Genomic DNA, 20,328 nt, shown 5'->3' with positions numbered 1-20,328 from the left:
AAGAGTAAGGGGACCTCAAATTAACTGAAAAGCTGCACAGAAAGCTTCTCTACTTTGTGCACTTGCCTCAAGTTTTCAATGGCAAAATCTAGGAGTACTTCAAACTTATTTTTATTAATTCTAGAAGAAAGACAATCAAAACGGTGTACTTCTGCTTACAGTATCAAGTAAAGCACAGGAAGCCATTAGAGTAAGAAAAATTGTGTTCAGACGGCTGAGGCAGCCTTAGGGGTAGGAGGAATGGGGAGGCGTGGAAATCAGGCCTGTGGGCAACATTCAAGGAGCATCCAGTCCCTGAGCAGTCCCTCACAGTGGGTATGCCAGCAGATGGAGGCGAAATGGAGCCACAGCTGGGTGGGAAAAGGGCCGGGGTGGGGAGCCGTGCTCAGCAGGGGCTCCTGCATCAAATTGCTCAATGACAGGTGTGCTATGCTGTGTGCATGTTTCCAACACCTGGCAACAGCAGGCTGGCCCAGAGGTGGGAAAAGGCCAAGGAGGCAGCAGAGTGGGAATGGGGCTCTGCAGGAGGCCCTGGTGGTTGCACACCCCTGTAGGGGATGAGGCTGGCCCAGAGGGTCCCTGGGGGTCTGGGGTGAAAAGCGGGGAAAAGAGAAGCAGGGAGGAAATGCCAGATGCTGCCGCTGTGAGAATGCCATTCCATCCCACAGGTGACATAGTGAGAGGAGGGTGGCAACAAAATGGTGATTGCTGCTGATCAGCCTGACATCTGATCAAGACAAGAGGCCCAGAAAGGACTGCACATCTGCCTCCTAGTGCTGTCCTGAATGGCAGCTCATTACCTGGTGTTCATTACCTGTAGGTCTCTCAGCTTCCCACAGGCATGCCACACTTCAGGTAAGCAAAGCTGCTTACCTCACTATGTTCTTTGGGCCTCTGAAAGGGACTGTCCACTTAGCTACAGCCTGGCAAGGAAGGGAGTCTTACAACACTCTGGATATTTTCGACTTTTATTGACACTCGGGCTGAAACAAAGTATCCCCTCGCTGCTTCTTCATCTTCATCATTCTGTCCTGCAGGTGGCCTGCTCAGGCTGACAGCTTGGAGCGCCTGCAGGCTCCAGTTCTGCTGCAGCCCAGCTTTTCCTCTCACTGCTTAATTCTTATTATGACAATTCTTTCATTTCTACTTCAAAGCTTCCCTAAATTAACAACACTCTATCCTAAGCTAAACAATCCTCTACTATCCAAGCTGTCTACGTTCTATAGTCCTTAAAAGTTGATCCCTATAGTTCCTAATTTTTTTCAATTTTCATCTCTTGCAGAAAGAAAAACAACAGAGCTTTAAATTGAACCTAACAACATATCTAACCTAACCTAACCTAACCTCATCTAATCCAACCTAATGCTAACCTAACCCAACCTAACCTAACAGCTAACCTAACAGCTAAACTGAGCAAATATCTACACTATCATGTTTCCTAGCTACGGCACAGCTCCTCTTCAACCTCGGGGGATGGCTGAAGCTCTGCCTAAAGATGACACATCCCCTTTTCCCTCCTCTTGGCTGGCGGGGCATCAGGGCCTCCTCAGGCGCAGGTGTCTCCTCTCCAGTCTTCCTGCACTTGCTTGGCTGAGATGATCAGAGCAGCCAGGCTGGAGGCAGGATCGCCTGAGGTCACGAAGGGATGCTGCCCAGAGGAAAAAGAACAAAGAAAGGAACTCTTACTTTCCAGGATCACTTGAGCCTGCGGGCTCAAGCAGGATTCCCTGGCTACCAGCAAGACACACAAAGAGCACTGAGGGCAGCATGTCCCCCTGCGCCTTCCTGTCCTGGCAGCTTTCTGTGCCACGTGGCCCACACTCCTCCTCCTCCTCATCCCTTCATGCAGGTGTCCTCAGCTGCCAGGGCTTTTTGCCCCTTTGCTTTTTCTTACCTGTAGGAGCTCCTGGGCAGACCAGCGCCTGTCCTCATCTGCCTGCAGGCAGCAGTGGAGGAAGTCGCGCAGGAGAGCCGAGTGGTGCCTGGGGTTCTGCAGTTTTGGGGGCCCGTTCCTTTCTAGCAGTTCAAAAACCTACAGCACATGGATGCAAGAGGACACTCCACCTGCTCCTTTGCTAGCCACACACAGCTCTCTCCACACAGAGCCCTCTTGCTAAGCTGCACCTTACCCGGAGACGGGCTTCCCGCTGGTAAGGAGCTTCCCCTTCCACCATTTCCAGCCCCATGATCCCCAGGGACCAGATGTCCACTTTGGGGCCGTAGGCTTCTCCTCTCACCACCTCCGGTGCCATCCAGCTGGGAGTGCCGACGCTGGAGCTGCGCTTGCTGTGCTCAGGGCTGAGCTGAGCACAGAGGCCAAAGTCACCTGAGGACAAAAACAAAGCCTGTCAAAGCCAGCTACCACTGGCAAAGCAGCCAAAACCATTGCCCTGACCAGGCCATGCTGAATCTAACTGAAAAAGCAGCTGAGCTCTCCTTCCACGTGCCTGGAGCCAGGCAAATAAGGCATCGGCCGCTTCAAAAACACCCTGACGATTCACGCACTGGCCAAGCCGCGCTTCTGCCCCAGTGGCCGTCACCAAAATGCAAGCACACGGCATATGCTGGACATGCTGCAGCCCAGCAGGGATACCCACCCAACTTGACGGATCCGTCCGTGCCCACCAGGACGTTGCAACTTTTGATGTCTCTGTGGATGACTTGGCGGGAATGAAGGAAATGCAGTCCTTGCAGGCACTGAGAGAGAAAAAGGAGGGAGGGAAAGTTAACCTGCAGGATCTGATTTCATCCCACCCGCAAGGAAAGAGCTCAAGGGGATTGGCGGCTTTCTCAGGGAATTGTGAGCCAGGGCAAAACATCACGCTGCTGTCACCATGAAGAGCTTGCTGCTTCAACACTCTTGGAAGTTTTTTCTAGATTTCCAAGCAAAGGCATCTGGGCTCCCAAAAGTTCCACCGGCCTTGGGTAGGAAGCGCGCCACCTTTGGCTGGGAGGCGGCACGGCAAAGAATTTTGGGGAAGCCTAGTGGCAGCAGAAGAGGAAGCTGCTGGTGACAGCAGCACCTTCGAGCTGTTCCACAATGCATCGCCATGCAGGCTGCAATGCTAGCCTTTGAAGCTGAGGACAGCTCTTTGCCCTTAGCTTGAAATTCTGCCACCCGCATGCTGCCTTCCAGTGGCAAGCAATGTAGGACAGACAGACAGGCTCCAGGCAAACATTCCCAGGCAAAGCTGAGAAGAGGAAGAAAGAGAAATTGAGCCAGTGAGCGAGCACCAAGGCCAGAGGACAGACAGGATGGAAGAGTGCAAGAACAGAGTCTGAGGAGTGCGAGGGCACCGGCAGGCAGTACACTTCCCATGCTCTTTCTTCTCCTGTGTGGCGTGACAGCAGCAGCAGCAGCAGCAGCAGCAGCAGCAGCAGCAGCAAAAGAAAGGTGAGAGCAAGAAATCTCGGCTCTCCTTAAGCTCCAACTGACAAGCAACATCCGGGCAGTCTTGGGCAAGCACAAGCGGGATCCCTCACCTCCCGACAGACAGCGCCTATCTGTCCTTCCTCCAGGTACACTGCCCTCAGCACATCAAACAAGGTGCCGCCGTCCATGAACTCCATGGCCAGCCAGAGCTCCGCATCCACCAGGTAGCTGAAAGAAGAAAACCACGGCATGGAGCAACAGAATGGGCATAGCCTCAGTCACCCCAGGGCCTGAGACAGGTTTTTGCAGCTGCTCTCCAAGCTACGGGTGCCACAAGAGACTGTTGAACACCAGCTCCACCTCCTCCCACGCTCTGGAGACACGCAGAGAAATCATCCCCAGCTCTGTTCTCTGCCAGCGACCAAAGGGCATCGTCTCTTTGCGCTTGCACCAGCTAAAGCTACATTGACACCAGAATATGCCAACCTGTCTAAGTAGGTAACGATATTGGGACTCCTGTTGTCCCTCATGGCCAGGATTTCATTGGCAGCCAGCTCCTCGGACATCTCCTCCTCGAGTGACATGATCTTGATTGCCACCTGCAATGACATTGGCCACCGGTACCTTGAGAAGACGCACCCCGCTCGAGATCACAAGGAGCACGGAGCGAGTGCTGGTGCAATGAGGCAGCACGCTGGGCCAAAGTGCCTTGTCACTAGACAGCAGAGCTTAGCAGAAGCACCAAAAGCCATCCCAAATGCATTCTGCCCCCTGAGCCTCGACTGTATTTCAGAGGAACAGCCCCTGCTGCAGACATGGAGCTGCCACCCAAACCTCCAAGCACAGCTCACAGCAGCGGGCAAAGCGCTCCAGAGCTGCAAAATGGCGTGGGGCTCTTGGCACTTTACCTGTTGTCCGCTGCTGGTGTCAAGGGCTTTATAAACAGCTCCAAACCCTCTAGAAAGACCAAAGCAGCAGAAAGAGACCTTTATCCCTCTGGCAGTGAAAGCAAGCCCAGGCAGCAGATCTCCCCAGGCTGCCTGGACGCCTTCCTTAGAAAAAATGCCTGGCTGCAGCATCTCTTCGGCCAACAGCATGTTAGCCCGTGAGCCCTCTGCCATGCGGGGCAGGCTGTCCAAGGGAACACTAAGGTGCAGCATGAAGACCAAGGGCCGCTGGAAATCTCCAAGGTGCACACCCTGCCAGGTCATTTCAGAACCTAAGGGGAACTCTCTCCTTGTGCGGGTGTGCATGCATGTGTGTGTCAAAAAAGGGAGAACAATTTGAATCAGAAGACTGTCCTTGACAATCTGACCTTTCTTGGATGGCAAGGTGCTCTTTCGGGCCACAAAGCTGCAGGGCCAGGGCTTCTCCCAGCTCCTGCTCCTCACTGCTGCAAGCAAGACACTGCCAGCATCAACTTGTCTTTGATGAGGCCTTTGCATTGCTCTGACCGAGCAGTCCAGGCAGGCGACACGAGGTCAAGCCGGAGCCTGACCATGATTGGAGCTTGCCTGACTTCACGCTTGATATTGCACCAGCCAAAGACCTGGCCCACACTTTTGTAAAATGAGCTGACGTCACGCTTACCCTCGCCCGAGTTCCTCAAATGCCGTGTATTTGCCCGTTGGCCGGCCCGGACTCACGATGCTCCCTGAAAGACAAAAGCAGTGCAGGGCGCTCACTCGCACACAGAGACGCCGCTGCCCAGAGCGTCCCAAAGGCAGCCCCACTGCCCGCAGCTCTGGGCCCTTTGCGGTCCCGCGGCTTCCAGCTGCTGAGACCAGCAAGTGGGAGGGCCATCTTCTCCACCTTTCATCAGGTGGCCTTTCCAAGAAGGCCTTGATTTCTTTCAAGAGCAGCATCTCACGCGATAAGCCAAAATGATGAGCCCTTAAGAAGGGGGCCCTAAGAGGTAAGCAAGGGCCTTTGCTGCCTCCGCAGTCACACCCACCATCACTGGCAGGTCCACTGCCAGGGGCACAAAGTGTCTGGGCCGGAGGAGGAGTAAGAACCAGAGCCAGAAAACACCTGGGGCCAGACAGCTCCCTGGGCAATAGTCACTTGCTACGTGCCAGCCTTCTGCTCAAGCAGAAACAATCTCTGCTTTTGTCTTTGGCCCAGAAGGCAGCCCAGGCAGGGCCAAGCCAGGCCCAGCCGCCCTCACAGGCAGCAGGGACTCCCTGAGCGCTGCCGCGCTTCCTCAGAGCAGTACAACACCTTCTGCAGAGAGGCCTAAGTGCCTCTGAGACTGAGGGCCAGCATCTGGCGCAGCCTACACCCAGACACTCGCACAAGACCCTGCTCTGGCAGACAAGAAATGCACCAGACGGACGTACTCAGTGTCTTCAGGCCCTGCTCCTCCCTCATCTCGGGCTGCTGGGCTGCGCTGCTGCAGGAAGTGCCGGCAGCGGGGCTTGAGCTGGCTGCTGCAGGCCATGCTGGTCCGGCGGCACCAGGTTGAATGGCAGAGCCTGTCTTGCGCTGGGACAAGAAAGGATTGCCCGTCAGAAGGGTGGCTGGCACTCATGCCCCCCCCTAAGCGCACAGCAAAAGCAAGGCCTTGGGAAGGTGCTGCCAGCCACGGCCAGGCCTCTCCAGCTGGAGCAGTTCCCATGTCCCCTTCTCAAAGGCACCTTCGGGAGAAGCCCAAAGGCTACTTGGATCCAGCCCCTCCCGACCACCTCCATGCTCCACGTGTTCAGCTTTTCTGCAAGACACTGGCAACAAGGTATCGATGGGGCTGCCAAATCCACAAAGAGATCAGAGCAGGGCCCCAGAGCCTCGCTGCTTTCCTCCTCCTGTCTTTTCCTGGGCCGGAATGAAATCAGCCCGGAGTTGGCAGGCAACAGTCTGCTCAGAAGCCCGCAGCGTGTCCCTTCTCTGATCTGTTTCACGGATTTCCCTTCTCTATGGCAGCCTTTAGAGAGCGGCCCTTGGGAGCCGCCTTCCAGCCCTGCCCAGACCCACCCGCCCTTTTACAATGCAGGGCTGCCGAGGATTCTCCTCTCCAAACTCTGCTCTGACCGGCTGGAAGTGAAGCACAGCCTGAAGCTAATTAGTCCATGGAGACAGCAGGTCCCTTCCAGGGGCCAGTGTCTGCCAGGTACCCTGCAAGGCTGTCAACTGCGTATTTGGGCCGCGCTGTCCGCTGACCACAGGCAGCCTGCACTGACAACGGGCACAAGGGGCTGACTCCTGCACTGAGAGTCACTCAATGCTGCCTCCTGTCTGATCCCAAGAGACACTCTGGCGCCCTCTCAGCATCCCAGCTTCAATGTCAAACTTCAGAACCCATTGGCCAGGGCTCCCCAGCTTGCCTGAAGCCGCACTACGTCACAGCAGGCACACGGCTGCCAGCATCTTCAGCCACGAGCAACAAGGGCTGCTCCAAAACGGGTAGCCTGGCCGTGCGCCAAAGGCAGTGCCAAGCTCAGCTGTCACTTACTGGCTCTGCAAGTTCAGGCTGTGAAGGGACAGCGGCTGAAGGCTTCATCTTCCTTTGCTCCTCTTCATCCTCTTCCTCAATGACAGAGGCAGCCAGAGGAGCTGCTGACCCTGCTGTTGTGCCCTGCAGGCAGACAGAAGTGAGAGAGATGGGCAAAAGCCAGTGCCTTAGGAGCTGCTTTCTATTGAGCTGGGAAAGCACCCAGAAGAAGGGCAAATCATAGACTTTGATACAAGTGGGCCTCTGAGTCACGCAAAGCCGAGGAAGCTGGCTGAACGAGCTGCTACTCCATCTTGCTGTGCATTTGAGCTTCCCTGCTGCCTAGAAGCAGCAAGATGCCTTGGAGCTGTCCCTTTTGCCTTTCATCTCTTGAAAGGCTTTTCACTGGAAAATCAGCAAACAGCCAGTGCTCCCTTTGCTACTGCTGATGCCACCGGGCAGCTGGCCTTTCCTTCAGCCTCCCACGCCGGCACTCCACACTCGGCTGCAACAGGCCAAGCTGGCAGAATTGCTGCACAATTCTCACACGCCAGCAACGTCTCAGCTTCCTTTGCCACTCACCAAAGGACAGGCTTGTCTCCATCCGCGTGTCAGGTGACCTGCAGCCAGCAAGGCAAAAGGAACCAGAGGCCCTTAGAAAAGTGCCTGTGCTGGCCACTCCCACAGCACAAGGCAGTCCCAACACAGAGCATTTCCCTTTCCCAACATGCCTCCAGGAGCAACAGCTCTTTCCCACAGCAAGCAAGAGAACAAGAAGGACCCTAGAGGAGCCTCTGGCTACATTTGGGCCTCTTTTGCCAAGAGAGAAATAGGAAGACGGTGCTGGAAATGCCCGCTGCTCTTCAAAACTTTGAGCTTCTCTTGTGCCTAACAGCTCAAGCTACATTTCCCTCTTCCCTTTCCTGCATTTTCCATATACATTCTTTTAAATTGCACGCCCTAATTCCCATCCCTTGGCTGAAGATGATAGCCCAGCAAAGCTTCCACAAAGGGTCCCTTCCCTGTGGCAGCTCCCTGCTGAAGCAGCCCAGGAACAGCTGCTGGGCTCAGCAGCAAACCCTCCCTGCACTGGAGTTTGTGCTGCATGGCCAAGGCAATCGCAGTCTTGGCACAGCATCAAAGGCTCAAGTCATGCAGCCAAGGCCTCTAAGGGGTAGAATATGGAGCAAAAGGTGCTTTCCTTCACTCCTGGAGAGAACCACTGAGTTGGTAGAAATACTTCTGAGGATCTGCCCTCAGAGTCTGCAATTTGCAGCTTGTCTTGCTTGAAGCAGCAAGCTGAGGAAATGACAGACTCCGCAGCCACGCACTCTCCCGGGGAGGGAAGGCAACCGCTGCAGGTTGCATGGCAAATAGTCTGCACGCGCTACCCAGTACAGATGCCCCCTTTGTAGCTGATGCTGCTGGCAGGACATTGACCAAAGCGGTGGCACCTTCACGGCCATTCTGTTCCCAAAGAAACTGGGCCACTGCTGCGGCATAAAGAGCAGAGCCAAGCAAAAGTCGGGCAATGCCAGCCCCAGGAGAAACCTTTACTTACGAGTCAGCTGGGTCAGGTAGTAGCCAGAATAGACAACAGAAAAGATGGTGCAAACGGCGGCACAGACTTGCCCAATCATTTTGGCAGTGCTGTGCGCGTTTGCACGCTGAGTGCCAGCCAAGGGAAAGCCAAGACTCCTCTCGGGGTGCAGGCCGTCTGCTGAGAGCTCCTTGAGCACAAGGATCCTCCTGCAGGGAGCCAGCGGAAGAGCTGCTCTGGACGACCAGGCCTGGCGCGCACCGGGACAACGCTGTGCTGACAGCACTGTGACGTGGCACCTCTGGCTTGACCTCACAATGGCAGCTGCTCTGTGGCTTTCTTGTGCCCAGCAAGACAACCTTGTGTACAGCTGATGCAAAAGAAAAGCCTGGGAAATTCTCCTCACTCACAAAGGCAGTGCTCAAGGCATGCCAGGGGAACTCAGAAAATGCGCCAATCCAAGCGGCATCCAAGCAATGCAAGCAAACATGACTCTTGGTCCCAAAAGCTTTGACTGAAAGCAAGTCTGCTTCTTCTAGGTGGCATCCTAGCTGGTTTGGAAAAGCCTAACTTCTTCAGTGACATTTAGATGGCAAACGAAGCAAAGATAATAAATTTCCAGGACTATTGTAGGCTGCAGTTGCTCCTGGAGCACGCGGGTGCATGCTGACCTATGGAGGGGCTTGACAGCTGGCCTGCAAGCAAAGCTGAGCTCATGGAAGAAATAGCAGTTGATGGTTTTTGAGTGTATCCATAGCAAGGAAGAAGACAAGGCCGTCAGCATGGAAACCCATTAGAAGAGATTCAGGAAAAGTTGCGTATGCTAGACTAGGTGCCGAAGTAGATGTGCATACGTGCCTTATAAATTTCTGTAAAACTTTTGCCAGTTGTATTGACGTTAATTGCTTTGCACCAATGGATAGAAGAAGTTATTGTGATGTAGTTAGTGACTTGAGATCACGCTTTGTTAAGAGTGTATAAGCTGGAGAACATGCAGAATAAAACAAACAAACCTTTTTCTTCTTGGACCCTTGATCACGTGTGTATGCCACGTCCGGCCTAACGGTGACGCTTGCCCCATCTCTGGGTCAAGAAACAAGTCTTGTCTGACTGGTAACTTTTCAACAAGCTGAGAAAGAAATTAGTAGCTGGACATGCAGATTTCTGAAGAGAGGAAAGAAAAGTGTTGACAAGAATAAACCTAAGTTTTAAATGCCTGAAGCACTCAAAAATAACATGTTTTGGGATAGTGTACCATATGTTAGACAGAGTTAAAACAAACCACAACTCATTAGTATCTGGACTTCATTGCCCACTCTGCTTAGAGATGTTGCTTGAAGGCACTTGGTGTCAAGGATCCAGTTCCTGTAGATCACTGTCGACGTAGATCAAAATCCTCCCAACAAATCAGTGTCAAAACCAGCAAGAGTGAGACTTTTGTCCTTGGCAGTAGCTTCCAGGTGCTCCTGGAAGTCACCAGGCCTTGACACAAAGATGTGTATTCAACGGAGGGAGAGAAGCATCATGCTTAGCTCTAAATGTGACCTTTGCTAGCAGATCACACTAGCAGGCAATAAATTACATTTGTTCTGCACTTCGGCAGAGCCAAGATGGGAATCAAAGTCTAGATCACAGGAGCAGATCTCACGAGCCTCAGCTTTTCCAGAAGAGGAAAAATACAAAGGATAGTAAATTTGCGTTGGGTTTACAGGCTATTTTTGCAGATCGATAGACAAGGGATGAAGCTTAAAAGATGAGAGCAAAGGAAAATCAACAGATATGCTGAAAGTGAGTGAAGAGTAAGGGGACCTCAAATTAACTGAAAAGCTGCACAGAAAGCTTCTCTACTTTGTGCACTTGCCTCAAGTTTTCAATGGCAAAATCTAGGAGTACTTCAAACTTATTTTTATTAATTCTAGAAGAAAGACAATCAAAACGGTGTACTTCTGCTTACAGTATCAAGTAAAGCACAGGAAGCCATTAGAGTAAGAAAAATTGTGTTCAGACGGCTGAGGCAGCCTTAGGGGTAGGAGGAATGGGGAGGCGTGGAAATCAGGCCTGTGGGCAACATTCAAGGAGCATCCAGTCCCTGAGCAGTCCTTCACAGTGGGTATGCCAGCAGATGGAGGCGAAATGGAGCCACAGCTGGGTGGGAAAAGGGCCGGGGTGGGGAGCCGTGCTCAGCAGGGGCTCCTGCATCAAATTGCTCAATGACAGGTGTGCTATGCTGTGTGCATGTTTCCAACACCTGGCAACAGCAGGCTGGCCCAGAGGTGGGAAAAGGCCAAGGAGGCAGCAGAGTGGGAATGGGGCTCTGCAGGAGGCCCTGGTGGTTGCACACCCCTGTAGGGGATGAGGCTGGCCCAGAGGGTCCCTGGGGGTCTGGGGTGAAAAGCGGAGAAAAGAGAAGCAGGGAGGAAATGCCAGATGCTGCCGCTGTGAGAATGCCATTCCATCCCACAGGTGACATAGTGAGAGGAGGGTGGCAACAAAATGGTGATTGCTGCTGATCAGCCTGACATCTGATCAAGACAAGAGGCCCAGAAAGGACTGCACATCTGCCTCCTAGTGCTGTCCTGAATGGCAGCTCATTACCTGGTGTTCATTACCTGTAGGTCTCTCAGCTTCCCACAGGCATGCCACACTTCAGGTAAGCAAAGCTGCTTACCTCACTATGTTCTTTGGGCCTCTGAAAGGGACTGTCCACTTAGCTACAGCCTGGCAAGGAAGGGAGTCTTACAACACTCTGGATATTTTCGACTTTTATTGACACTCGGGCTGAAACAAAGTATCCCCTCGCTGTTTCTTCATCTTCATCATTCTGTCCTGCAGGTGGCCTGCTCAGGCTGACAGCTTGGAGCGCCTGCAGGCTCCAGTTCTGCTGCAGCCCAGCTTTTCCTCTCACTGCTTAATTCTTATTATGACAATTCTTTCATTTCTACTTCAAAGCTTCCCTAAATTAACAACACTCTATCCTAAGCTAAACAATCCTCTACTATCCAAGCTGTCTACGTTCTATAGTTCTTAAAAGTTGATCCCTATAGTTCCTAATTTTTTTCAATTTTCATCTCTTGCAGAAAGAAAAACAACAGAGATTTAAATTGAACCTAACAACATATCTAACCTAACCTAACCTAACCTAACCTAACCTAACCTAACCTAACCTAATCTAATCCAACCTAATGCTAACCTAACCCAACCTAACCTAACAGCTAACCTAACAGCTAACCTAACAGCTAAACTGAGCAAATATCTACACTATCATGTTTCCTAGCTACGGCACAGCTCCTCTTCAACCTCGGGGGATGGCTGAAGCTCTGCCTAAAGATGACACATCCCCTTTTCCCTCCTCTTGGCTGGCGGGGCATCAGGGCCTCCTCAGGCGCAGGTGTCTCCTCTCCAGTCTTCCTGCACTTGCTTGGCTGAGATGATCAGAGCAGCCAGGCTGGAGGCAGGATCGCCTGAGGTCACGAAGGGATGCTGCCCAGAGGAAAAAGAACAAAGAAAGGAACTCTTACTTTCCAGGATCACTTGAGCCTGCGGGCTCAAGCAGGATTCCCTGGCTACCAGCAAGACACACAAAGAGCACTGAGGGCAGCATGTCCCCCTGCGCCTTCCTGTCCTGGCAGCTTTCTGTGCCACGTGGCCCACACTCCTCCTCCTCCTCATCCCTTCCCACCTTTGCAGGTGTCCTCAGCTGCCAGGGCTTTTTGCCCCTTTGCTTTTTCTTACCTGTAGGAGCTCCTGGGCAGACCAGCGCCTGTCCTCATCTGCCTGCAGGCAGCAGTGGAGGAAGTCGCGCAGGAGAGCCGAGTGGTGCCTGGGGTTCTGCAGTTTTGGGGGCCCGTTCCTTTCTAGCAGTTCAAAAGCCTACAGCACATGGATGCAAGAGGACACTCCACCTGCTCCTTTGCTAGCCACACACAGCTCTCTCCACACAGAGCCCTCTTGCTAAGCTGCACCTTACCCGGAGACGGGCTTCCCGCTGGTAAGGAGCTTCCCCTTCCACCATTTCCAGCCCCATGATCCCCAGGGACCAGATGTCCACTTTGGGGCCGTAGGCTTCTCCTCTCACCACCTCCGGTGCCATCCAGCTGGGAGTGCCGATGCTGGAGCTGCGCTTGCTGTGCTCAGGGCTGAGCTGAGCACAGAGGCCAAAGTCACCTGAGGACAAAAACAAAGCCTGTCAAAGCCAGCTACCACTGGCAAAGCAGCCAAAACCATTGCCCTGACCAGGTCATGCTGAATCTAACTGAAAAAGCAGCTGAGCTCTCCTTCCACGTGCCTGGAGCCAGGCAAATAAGGCATCGGCCGCTTCAAAAACACCCTGACGATTCACGCACTGGCCAAGCCGCCCTTCTGCCCCAGTGGCCGTCACCAAAATGCAAGCACACGGCATATGCTGGACATGCTGCAGCCCAGCAGGGATACCCACCCAACTTGACGGATCCGTCCGTGCCCACCAGGACGTTGCAACTTTTGATGTCTCTGTGGATGACTTGGCGGGAATGAAGGAAATGCAGTCCTTGCAGGCACTGAGAGAGAAAAAGGAGGGAGGGAAAGTTAACCTGCAGGATCTGATTTCATCCCACCCGCAAGGAAAGAGCTCAAGGGGATTGGCGGCTTTCTCAGGGAATTGTGAGCGAGGGCGAAACATCACGCTGCTGTCACCATGAAGAGCTTGCTGCTTCAACACTCTTGGAAGTTTTTTCTAGATTTCCAAGCAAAGGCATCTGGGCTCCCAAAAGTTCCACCGGCCTTGGGTAGGAAGCGCGCCACCTTTGGCTGGGAGGCGGCACGGCAAAGAATTTTGGGGAAGCCTAGTGGCAGCAGAAGAGGAAGCTGCTGGTGACAGCAGCACCTTCGAGCTGTTCCACAATGCATCGCCATGCAGGCTGCAATGCTAGCTTTTGAAGCTGAGGACAGCTCTTTGCCCTTAGCTTGAAATTCTGCCACCCGCATGCTGCCTTCCAGTGGCAAGCAATGTAGGACAGACAGACAGGCTCCAGGCAAACATTCCCAGGCAAAGCTGAGAAGAGGAAGAAAGAGAAATTGAACCAGTGAGCGAGCACCAAGGCCAGAGGACAGACAGGATGGAAGAGTGCAAGAACAGAGCCTGAGGAGTGCAAGGGCACTGGCAGGCAGTACACTTCCCATGCTCTTTCTTCTCCTGTGTGGCGTGACAGCAGCAGCAGCAGCAGCAGCAGCAGCAGCAGCAGCAGCAGCAGCAAAAGAAAGGTGAGAGCAAGAAATCTCGGCTCTCCTTAAGCTCCAGCTGACAAGCAGCATCCGGGCAGTCTTGGGCAAGCACAAGCGGGATCCCTCACCTCCCGACAGACAGCGCCTATCTGTCCTTCCTCCAGGTACACTGCCCTCAGCACATCAAACAAGGTGCCGCCGTCCATGAACTCCATGGCCAGCCAGAGCTCCGCATCCACCAGGTAGCTGAAAGAAGAAAACCACGGCATGGAGCAACAGAATGGGCATAGCCTCAGTCACCCCAGGGCCTGAGACAGGTTTTTGCAGCTGCTCTCCAAGCTACGGGTGCCACAAGAGACTGTTGAACACCAGCTCCACCTCCTCCCACGCTCTGGAGACACGCAGAGAAATCATCCCCAGCTCTGTTCTCTGCCAGCGACCAAAGGGCATCGTCTCTTTGCGCTTGCACCAGCTAAAGCTACATTGACACCAGAATATGCCAACCTGTCTAAGTAGGTAACGATATTGGGACTCCTGTTGTCCCTCATGGCCAGGATTTCATTGGCAGCCAGCTCCTCGGACATCTCCTCCTCGAGTGACATGATCTTGATTGCCACCTGCAATGACATTGGCCACCGGTACCTTGAGAAGACGCACCCCGCTCGAGATCACAAGGAGCACGGAGCGAGTGCTGGTGCAATGAGGCAGCACGCTGGGCCAAAGTGCCTTGTCACTAGACAGCAGAGCTTAGCAGAAGCACCAAAAGCCATCCCAAATGCATTCTGCCGCCTGAGCCTCGACTGTATTTCAGAGGAACAGCCCCTGCTGCAGACATGGAGCTGCCACCCAAACCTCCAAGCACAGCTCACAGCAGCGGGCAAAGCGCTCCAGAGCTGCAAAATGGCGTGGGGCTCTTGGCACTTTACCTGTTGTCCGCTGCTGGTGTCAAGGGCTTTATAAACAGCTCCAAACCCTCTAGAAAGACCAAAGCAGCAGAAAGAGACCTTTATCCCTCTGGCAGTGAAAGCAAGCCCAGGCAGCAGATCTCCCCAGGCTGCCTGGACGCCTTCCTTAGAAAAAATGCCTGGCTGCAGCATCTCTTCGGCCAACAGCATGTTAGCCCGTGAGCCCTCTGCCATGCGGGGCAGGCTGTCCAAGGGAACACTAAGGTGCAGCATGAAGACCAAGGGCCGCTGGAAATCTCCAAGGCGCACACCCTGCCAGGTCATTTCAGAACCTAAGGGGAACTCTCTCCTTGTGCGGGTGTGCATGCATGTGTGTGTCAAAAAAGGGAGAACAGTTTGAGTCAGAAGACTGTCCTTGACAATCTGACCTTTCTTGGATGGCAAGGTGCTCTTTCAGGCCACAAAGCTGCAGGGCCAGGGCTTCTCCCAGCTCCTGCTCCTCACTGCTGCAAGCAAGACACTGCCAGCATCAACTTGTCTTTGATGAGGCCTTTGCATTGCTCTGACCGAGCAGTCCAGGCAGGCGACACGAGGTCAAGCCGGAGCCTGACCATGATTGGAGCTTGCCTGACTTCACGCTTGATATTGCACCAGCCAAAGACCTGGCCCACACTTTTGTAAAATGAGCTGACGTCACGCTTACCCTCGCCCGAGTTCCTCAAATGCCGTGTATTTGCCCGTTGGCCGGCCCGGACTCACGATGCTCCCTGAAAGACAAAAGCAGTGCAGGGCGCTCACTCGCACACAGAGACGCCGCTGCCCAGAGCGTCCCAAAGGCAGCCCCACTGCCCGCAGCTCTGGGCCCTTTGCGGTCCCGCGGCTTCCAGCTGCTGAGACCAGCAAGTGGGAGGGCCATCTTCTCCACCTTTCATCAGGTGGCCTTTCCAAGAAGGCCTTGATTTCTTTCAAGAGCAGCATCTCACGCGATAAGCCAAAATGATGAGCCCTTAAGAAGGGGGCCCTAAGAGGTAAGCAAGGGCCTTTGCTGCCTCCGCAGTCACACCCACCATCACTGGCAGGTCCACTGCCAGGGGCACAAAGTGTCTGGGCCAGAGGAGGAGTAAGAACCAGAGCCAGAAAACACCTGGGGCCAGACAGCTCCCTGGGCAATAGTCACTTGCTACGTGCCAGCCTTCTGCTCAAGCAGAAACAATCTCTGCTTTTGTCTTTGGCCCAGAAGGCAGCCCAGGCAGGGCCAAGCCAGGCCCAGCCGCCCTCACAGGCAGCAGGGACTCCCTGAGCGCTGCCGCGCTTCCTCAGAGCAGTACAACACCTTCTGCAGAGAGGCCTAAGTGCCTCTGAGACTGAGGGCCAGCATCTGGCGCAGCCTACACCCAGACACTCGCACAAGACCCTGCTCTGGCAGACAAGAAATGCACCAGACAGACGTACTCAGTGTCTTCAGGCCCTGCTCCTCCCTCATCTCGGGCTGCTGGGCTGCGCTGCTGCAGGAAGTGCCGGCAGCGGGGCTTGAGCTGGCTGCTGCAGGCCATGCTGGTCCGGCGGCACCAGGTTGAATGGCAGAGCGTGTCTTGCGCTGGGACAAGAAAGGATTGCCCGTCAGAAGGGTGGCTGGCACTCATGCCCCCCCCTAAGCGCACAGCAAAAGCAAGGCCTTGGGAAGGTGCTGCCAGCCACGGCCAGGCCTCTCCAGCTGGAGCAGTTCCCATGTCCCCTTCTCAAAGGCACCTTCGGGAGAAGCCCAAAGGCTACTTGGATCCAGCCCCTCCCGACCACCTCCATGCTCCACGTGTTCAGCTTTTCTGCAAGACACTGGCAACAAGGTATCGATGGGGCTGCCAAATCCACAAGGAGATCAGAGCAGGGCCCCAGAGCCTCGCTGCTTTCCTCCTCCTGTCTTTTCCTGGGCCGGAATGAAATCAGCCCGGAGTTGGCAGGCAACAGTCTGCTCAGAAGCCCGCAGCGTGTCCCTTCTCTGATCTGTTTCACGGATTTCCCTTCTCTATGGCAGCCTTTAGAGAGCGGCCCTTGGGAGCCGCCTTCCAGCCCTGCCCAGACCCACCCGCCCTTTTACAATGCAGGGCTGCCGAGGATTCTCCTCTCCAAACTCTGCTCTGACCGGCTGGAAGTGAAGCACAGCCTGAAGCTAATTAGTCCACGGAGACAGCAGGTCCCTTCCAGGGGCCAGTGTCTGCCAGGTACCCTGCAAGGCTGTCAACTGCGTATTTGGGCCGCGCTGTCCGCTGACCACAGGCAGCCTGCACTGACAACGGGCACAAGGGGCTGACTCCTGCACTGAGAGTCACTCAATGCTGCCTCCTGTCTGATCCCAAGAGACACTCTGGCGCCCTCTCAGCATCCCAGCTTCAATGTCAAACTTCAGAACCCATTGGCCAGGGCTCCCCAGCTTGCCTGAAGCCGCACTACGTCACAGCAGGCACACGGCTGCCAGCATCTTCAGCCACGAGCAACAAGGGCTGCTCCAAAACGGGTAGCCTGGCCGTGCGCCAAAGGCAGTGCCAAGCTCAGCTGTCACTTACTGGCTCTGCAAGTTCAGGCTGTGAAGGGACAGCGGCTGAAGGCTTCATCTTCCTTTGCTCCTCTTCATCCTCTTCCTCAATGACAGAGGCAGCCAGAGGAGCTGCTGACCCTGCTGTTGTGCCCTGCAGGCAGACAGAAGTGAGAGAGATGGGCAAAAGCCAGTGCCTTAGGAGCTGCTTTCTATTGAGCTGGGAAAGCACCCAGAAGAAGGGCAAATCATAGACTTTGATACAAGTGGGCCTCTGAGTCACGCAAAGCCGAGGAAGCTGGCTGAACGAGCTGCTACTCCATCTTGCTGTGCATTTGAGCTTCCCTGCTGCCTAGAAGCAGCAAGATGCCTTGGAGCTGTCCCTTTTGCCTTTCATCTCTTGAAAGGCTTTTCACTGGAAAATCAGCAAACAGCCAGTGCTCCCTTTGCTACTGCTGATGCCACCGGGCAGCTGGCCTTTCCTTCAGCCTCCCACGCCGGCACTCCACACTCGGCTGCAACAGGCCAAGCTGGCAGAATTGCTGCACAATTCTCACACGCCAGCAACGTCTCAGCTTCCTTTGCCACTCACCAAAGGACAGGCTTGTCTCCATCCGCGTGTCAGGTGACCTGCAGCCAGCAAGGCAAAAGGAACCAGAGGCCCTTAGAAAAGTGCCTGTGCTGGCCACTCCCACAGCACAAGGCAGTCCCAACACAGAGCATTTCCCTTTCCCAACATGCCTCCAGGAGCAACAGCTCTTTCCCACAGCAAGCAAGAGAACAAGAAGGACCCTAGAGGAGCCTCTGGCTACATTTGGGCCTCTTTTGCCAAGAGAGAAATAGGAAGACGGTGCTGGAAATGCCCGCTGCTCTTCAAAACTTTGAGCTTCTCTTGTGCCTAACAGCTCAAGCTACATTTCCCTCTTCCCTTTCCTGCATTTTCCATATACATTCTTTTAAATTGCACGCCCTAATTCCCATCCCTTGGCTGAAGATGATAGCCCAGCAAAGCTTCCACAAAGGGTCCCTTCCCTGTGGCAGCTCCCTGCTGAAGCAGCCCAGGAACAGCTGCTGGGCTCAGCAGCAAACCCTCCCTGCACTGGAGTTTGTGCTGCATGGCCAAGGCAATCGCAGTCTTGGCACAGCATCAAAGGCTCAAGTCATGCAGCCAAGGCCTCTAAGGGGTAGAATATGGAGCAAAAGGTGCTTTCCTTCACTCCTGGAGAGAGCCACTGAGTTGGTAGAAATACTTGTGAGGATCTGCCCTCAGAGTCTGCAATTTGCAGCTTGTCTTGCTTGAAGCAGCAAGCTGAGGAAATGACAGACTCCGCTGCCGCGCACTCTCCCGGGGAGGGAAGGCAACCGCTGCAGGTTGCATGGCAAATAGTCTGCACGCGCTACCCAGTACAGATGCCCCCTTTGTAGCTGATGCTGCTGGCAGGACATTGACCAAAGCGGTGGCACCTTCACGGCCATTCTGTTCCCAAAGAAACTGGGCCACTGCTGCGGCATAAAGAGCAGAGCCAAGCAAAAGTCGGGCAATGCCAGCCCCAGGAGAAACCTTTACTTACGAGTCAGCTGGGTCAGGTAGTAGCCAGAATAGACAACAGAAAAGATGGTGCAAACGGCGGCACAGACTTGCCCAATCATTTTGGCAGTGCTGTGCGCGTTTGCACGCTGAGTGCCAGCCAAGGGAAAGCCAAGACTCCTCTCGGGGTGCAGGCCGTCTGCTGAGAGCTCCTTGAGCACAAGGATCCTCCTGCAGGGAGCCAGCGGAAGAGCTGCTCTGGACGACCAGGCCTGGCGCGCACCGGGACAACGCTGTGCTGACAGCACTGTGACGTGGCACCTCTGGCTTGACCTCACAATGGCAGCTGCTCTGTGGCTTTCTTGTGCCCAGCAAGACAACCTTGTGTACAGCTGATGCAAAAGAAAAGCCTGGGAAATTCTCCTCACTCACAAAGGCAGTGCTCAAGGCATGCCAGGGGAACTCAGAAAATGCGCCAATCCAAGCGGCATCCAAGCAATGCAAGCAAACATGACTCTTGGTCCCAAAAGCTTTGACTGAAAGCAAGTCTGCTTCTTCTAGGTGGCATCCTAGCTGGTTTGGAAAAGCCTAACTTCTTCAGTGACATTTAGATGGCAAACGAAGCAAAGATAATAAATTTCCAGGACTATTGTAGGCTGCAGTTGCTCCTGGAGCACGCGGGTGCATGCTGACCTATGGAGGGGCTTGACAGCTGGCCTGCAAGCAAAGCTGAGCTCATGGAAGAAATAGCAGTTGATGGTTTTTGAGTGTATCCATAGCAAGGAAGAAGACAAGGCCGTCAGCATGGAAACCCATTAGAAGAGATTCAGGAAAAGTTGCGTATGCTAGACTAGGTGCCGAAGTAGATGTGCATACGTGCCTTATAAATTTCTGTAAAACTTTTGCCAGTTGTATTGACGTTAATTGCTTTGCACCAATGGATAGAAGAAGTTATTGTGATGTAGTTAGTGACTTGAGATCACGCTTTGTTAAGAGTGTATAAGCTGGAGAACATGCAGAATAAAACAAACAAACCTTTTTCTTCTTGGACCCTTGATCACGTGTGTATGCCACGTCCGGCCTAACGGTGACGCTTGCCCCATCTCTGGGTCAAGAAACAAGTCTTGTCTGACTGGTAACTTTTCAACAAGCTGAGAAAGAAATTAGTAGCTGGACATGCAGATTTCTGAAGAGAGGAAAGAAAAGTGTTGACAAGAATAAACCTAAGTTTTCAATGCCTGAAGCACTCAAAAATAACATGTTTTGGGATAGTGTACCATATGTTAGACAGAGTTAAAACAAACCACAACTCATTAGTATCTGGACTTCATTGCCCACTCTGCTTAGAGATGTTGCTTGAAGGCACTTGGTGTCAAGGATCCAGTTCCTGTAGATCACTGTCGACGTAGATCAAAATCCTCCCAACAAATCAGTGTCAAAACCAGCAAGAGTGAGACTTTTGTCCTTGGCAGTAGCTTCCAGGTGCTCCTGGAAGTCACCAGGCCTTGACACAAAGATGTGTATTCAACGGAGGGAGAGAAGCATCATGCTTAGCTCTAAATGTGACCTTTGCTAGCAGATCACACTAGCAGGCAATAAATTACATTTGTTCTGCACTTCGGCAGAGCCAAGATGGGAATCAAAGTCTAGATCACAGGAGCAGATCTCACGAGCCTCAGCTTTTCCAGAAGAGGAAAAATACAAAGGATAGTAAATTTGCGTTGGGTTTACAGGCTATTTTTGCAGATCGATAGACAAGGGATGAAGCTTAAAAGATGAGAGCAAAGGAAAATCAACAGATATGCTGAAAGTGAGTGAAGAGTAAG

General features: G+C 53.5%; 2 protein-coding genes across 2 annotated transcripts; both read right to left on the bottom strand.

Annotated features, from left to right (window-relative positions):
* Window positions 1-1,546: 1,546 nt before the first annotated feature.
* LOC131571666 (serine/threonine-protein kinase PAK 3-like) lies at window positions 1,547-8,440 on the bottom strand. Its single transcript, XM_058824447.1, has 11 exons — window positions 8,362-8,440; window positions 6,447-6,544; window positions 5,713-5,749; window positions 4,964-5,027; window positions 4,282-4,330; window positions 3,860-3,972; window positions 3,484-3,601; window positions 2,598-2,697; window positions 2,130-2,326; window positions 1,892-2,032; window positions 1,547-1,648 (listed from the first exon to the last, which is right to left on the bottom strand). The coding sequence occupies exons 1-11, from the start codon at window positions 8,438-8,440 to the stop codon at window positions 1,547-1,549; spliced, it is 1,098 nt and encodes a 365-aa protein (XP_058680430.1).
* A 3,278-nt stretch (window positions 8,441-11,718) lies between these two features.
* On the bottom strand, window positions 11,719-18,624 carry LOC131571665 (serine/threonine-protein kinase PAK 3-like). Its single transcript, XM_058824446.1, has 11 exons — window positions 18,546-18,624; window positions 16,631-16,728; window positions 15,897-15,933; window positions 15,148-15,211; window positions 14,466-14,514; window positions 14,044-14,156; window positions 13,668-13,785; window positions 12,776-12,875; window positions 12,308-12,504; window positions 12,073-12,210; window positions 11,719-11,820 (listed from the first exon to the last, which is right to left on the bottom strand). Exons 1-11 carry the CDS (start codon window positions 18,622-18,624, stop codon window positions 11,719-11,721), a joined length of 1,095 nt encoding a protein of 364 aa, XP_058680429.1.
* Between the last annotated feature and the right edge of the window lie 1,704 nt (window positions 18,625-20,328).

Source organism: Ammospiza caudacuta, chromosome Z (genome assembly GCF_027887145.1).
Source record: "Ammospiza caudacuta isolate bAmmCau1 chromosome Z, bAmmCau1.pri, whole genome shotgun sequence".
In the NCBI taxonomy this organism is placed as follows: domain Eukaryota; kingdom Metazoa; phylum Chordata; class Aves; order Passeriformes; family Passerellidae; genus Ammospiza; species Ammospiza caudacuta.
The sequence above is the reverse complement of the archived record's forward strand: the minus strand, read 5'-3'. Positions and strand labels throughout refer to the sequence as shown.

Excerpts from the sequence above, each read along its gene's own strand:
- LOC131571666 (XM_058824447.1), bottom strand. The coding sequence starts at position 8,440 with ATGATTGGGCAAGTCTGTGCCGCCGTTTGCACCATCTTTTCTGTTGTC. Across the intron at positions 6,545-8,361 it reads CTACCTGACCCAGCTGACTC|TGCAGGCTGCCTGTGGTCAG; the intron begins GTAAGTAAAGGT and ends GCCCGTTGTCAG. Across the intron at positions 2,698-3,483 it reads TAGGCGCTGTCTGTCGGGAG|TGCCTGCAAGGACTGCATTT; the intron begins GTGAGGGATCCC and ends TTTCTCTCTCAG.
- LOC131571665 (XM_058824446.1), bottom strand. The coding sequence starts at position 18,624 with ATGATTGGGCAAGTCTGTGCCGCCGTTTGCACCATCTTTTCTGTTGTC. Across the intron at positions 16,729-18,545 it reads CTACCTGACCCAGCTGACTC|TGCAGGCTGCCTGTGGTCAG; the intron begins GTAAGTAAAGGT and ends GCCCGTTGTCAG. Across the intron at positions 15,934-16,630 it reads GCCCCTGGAAGGGACCTGCT|CCCGAGATGAGGGAGGAGCA; the intron begins GTCTCCGTGGAC and ends GCAGCCCAGCAG.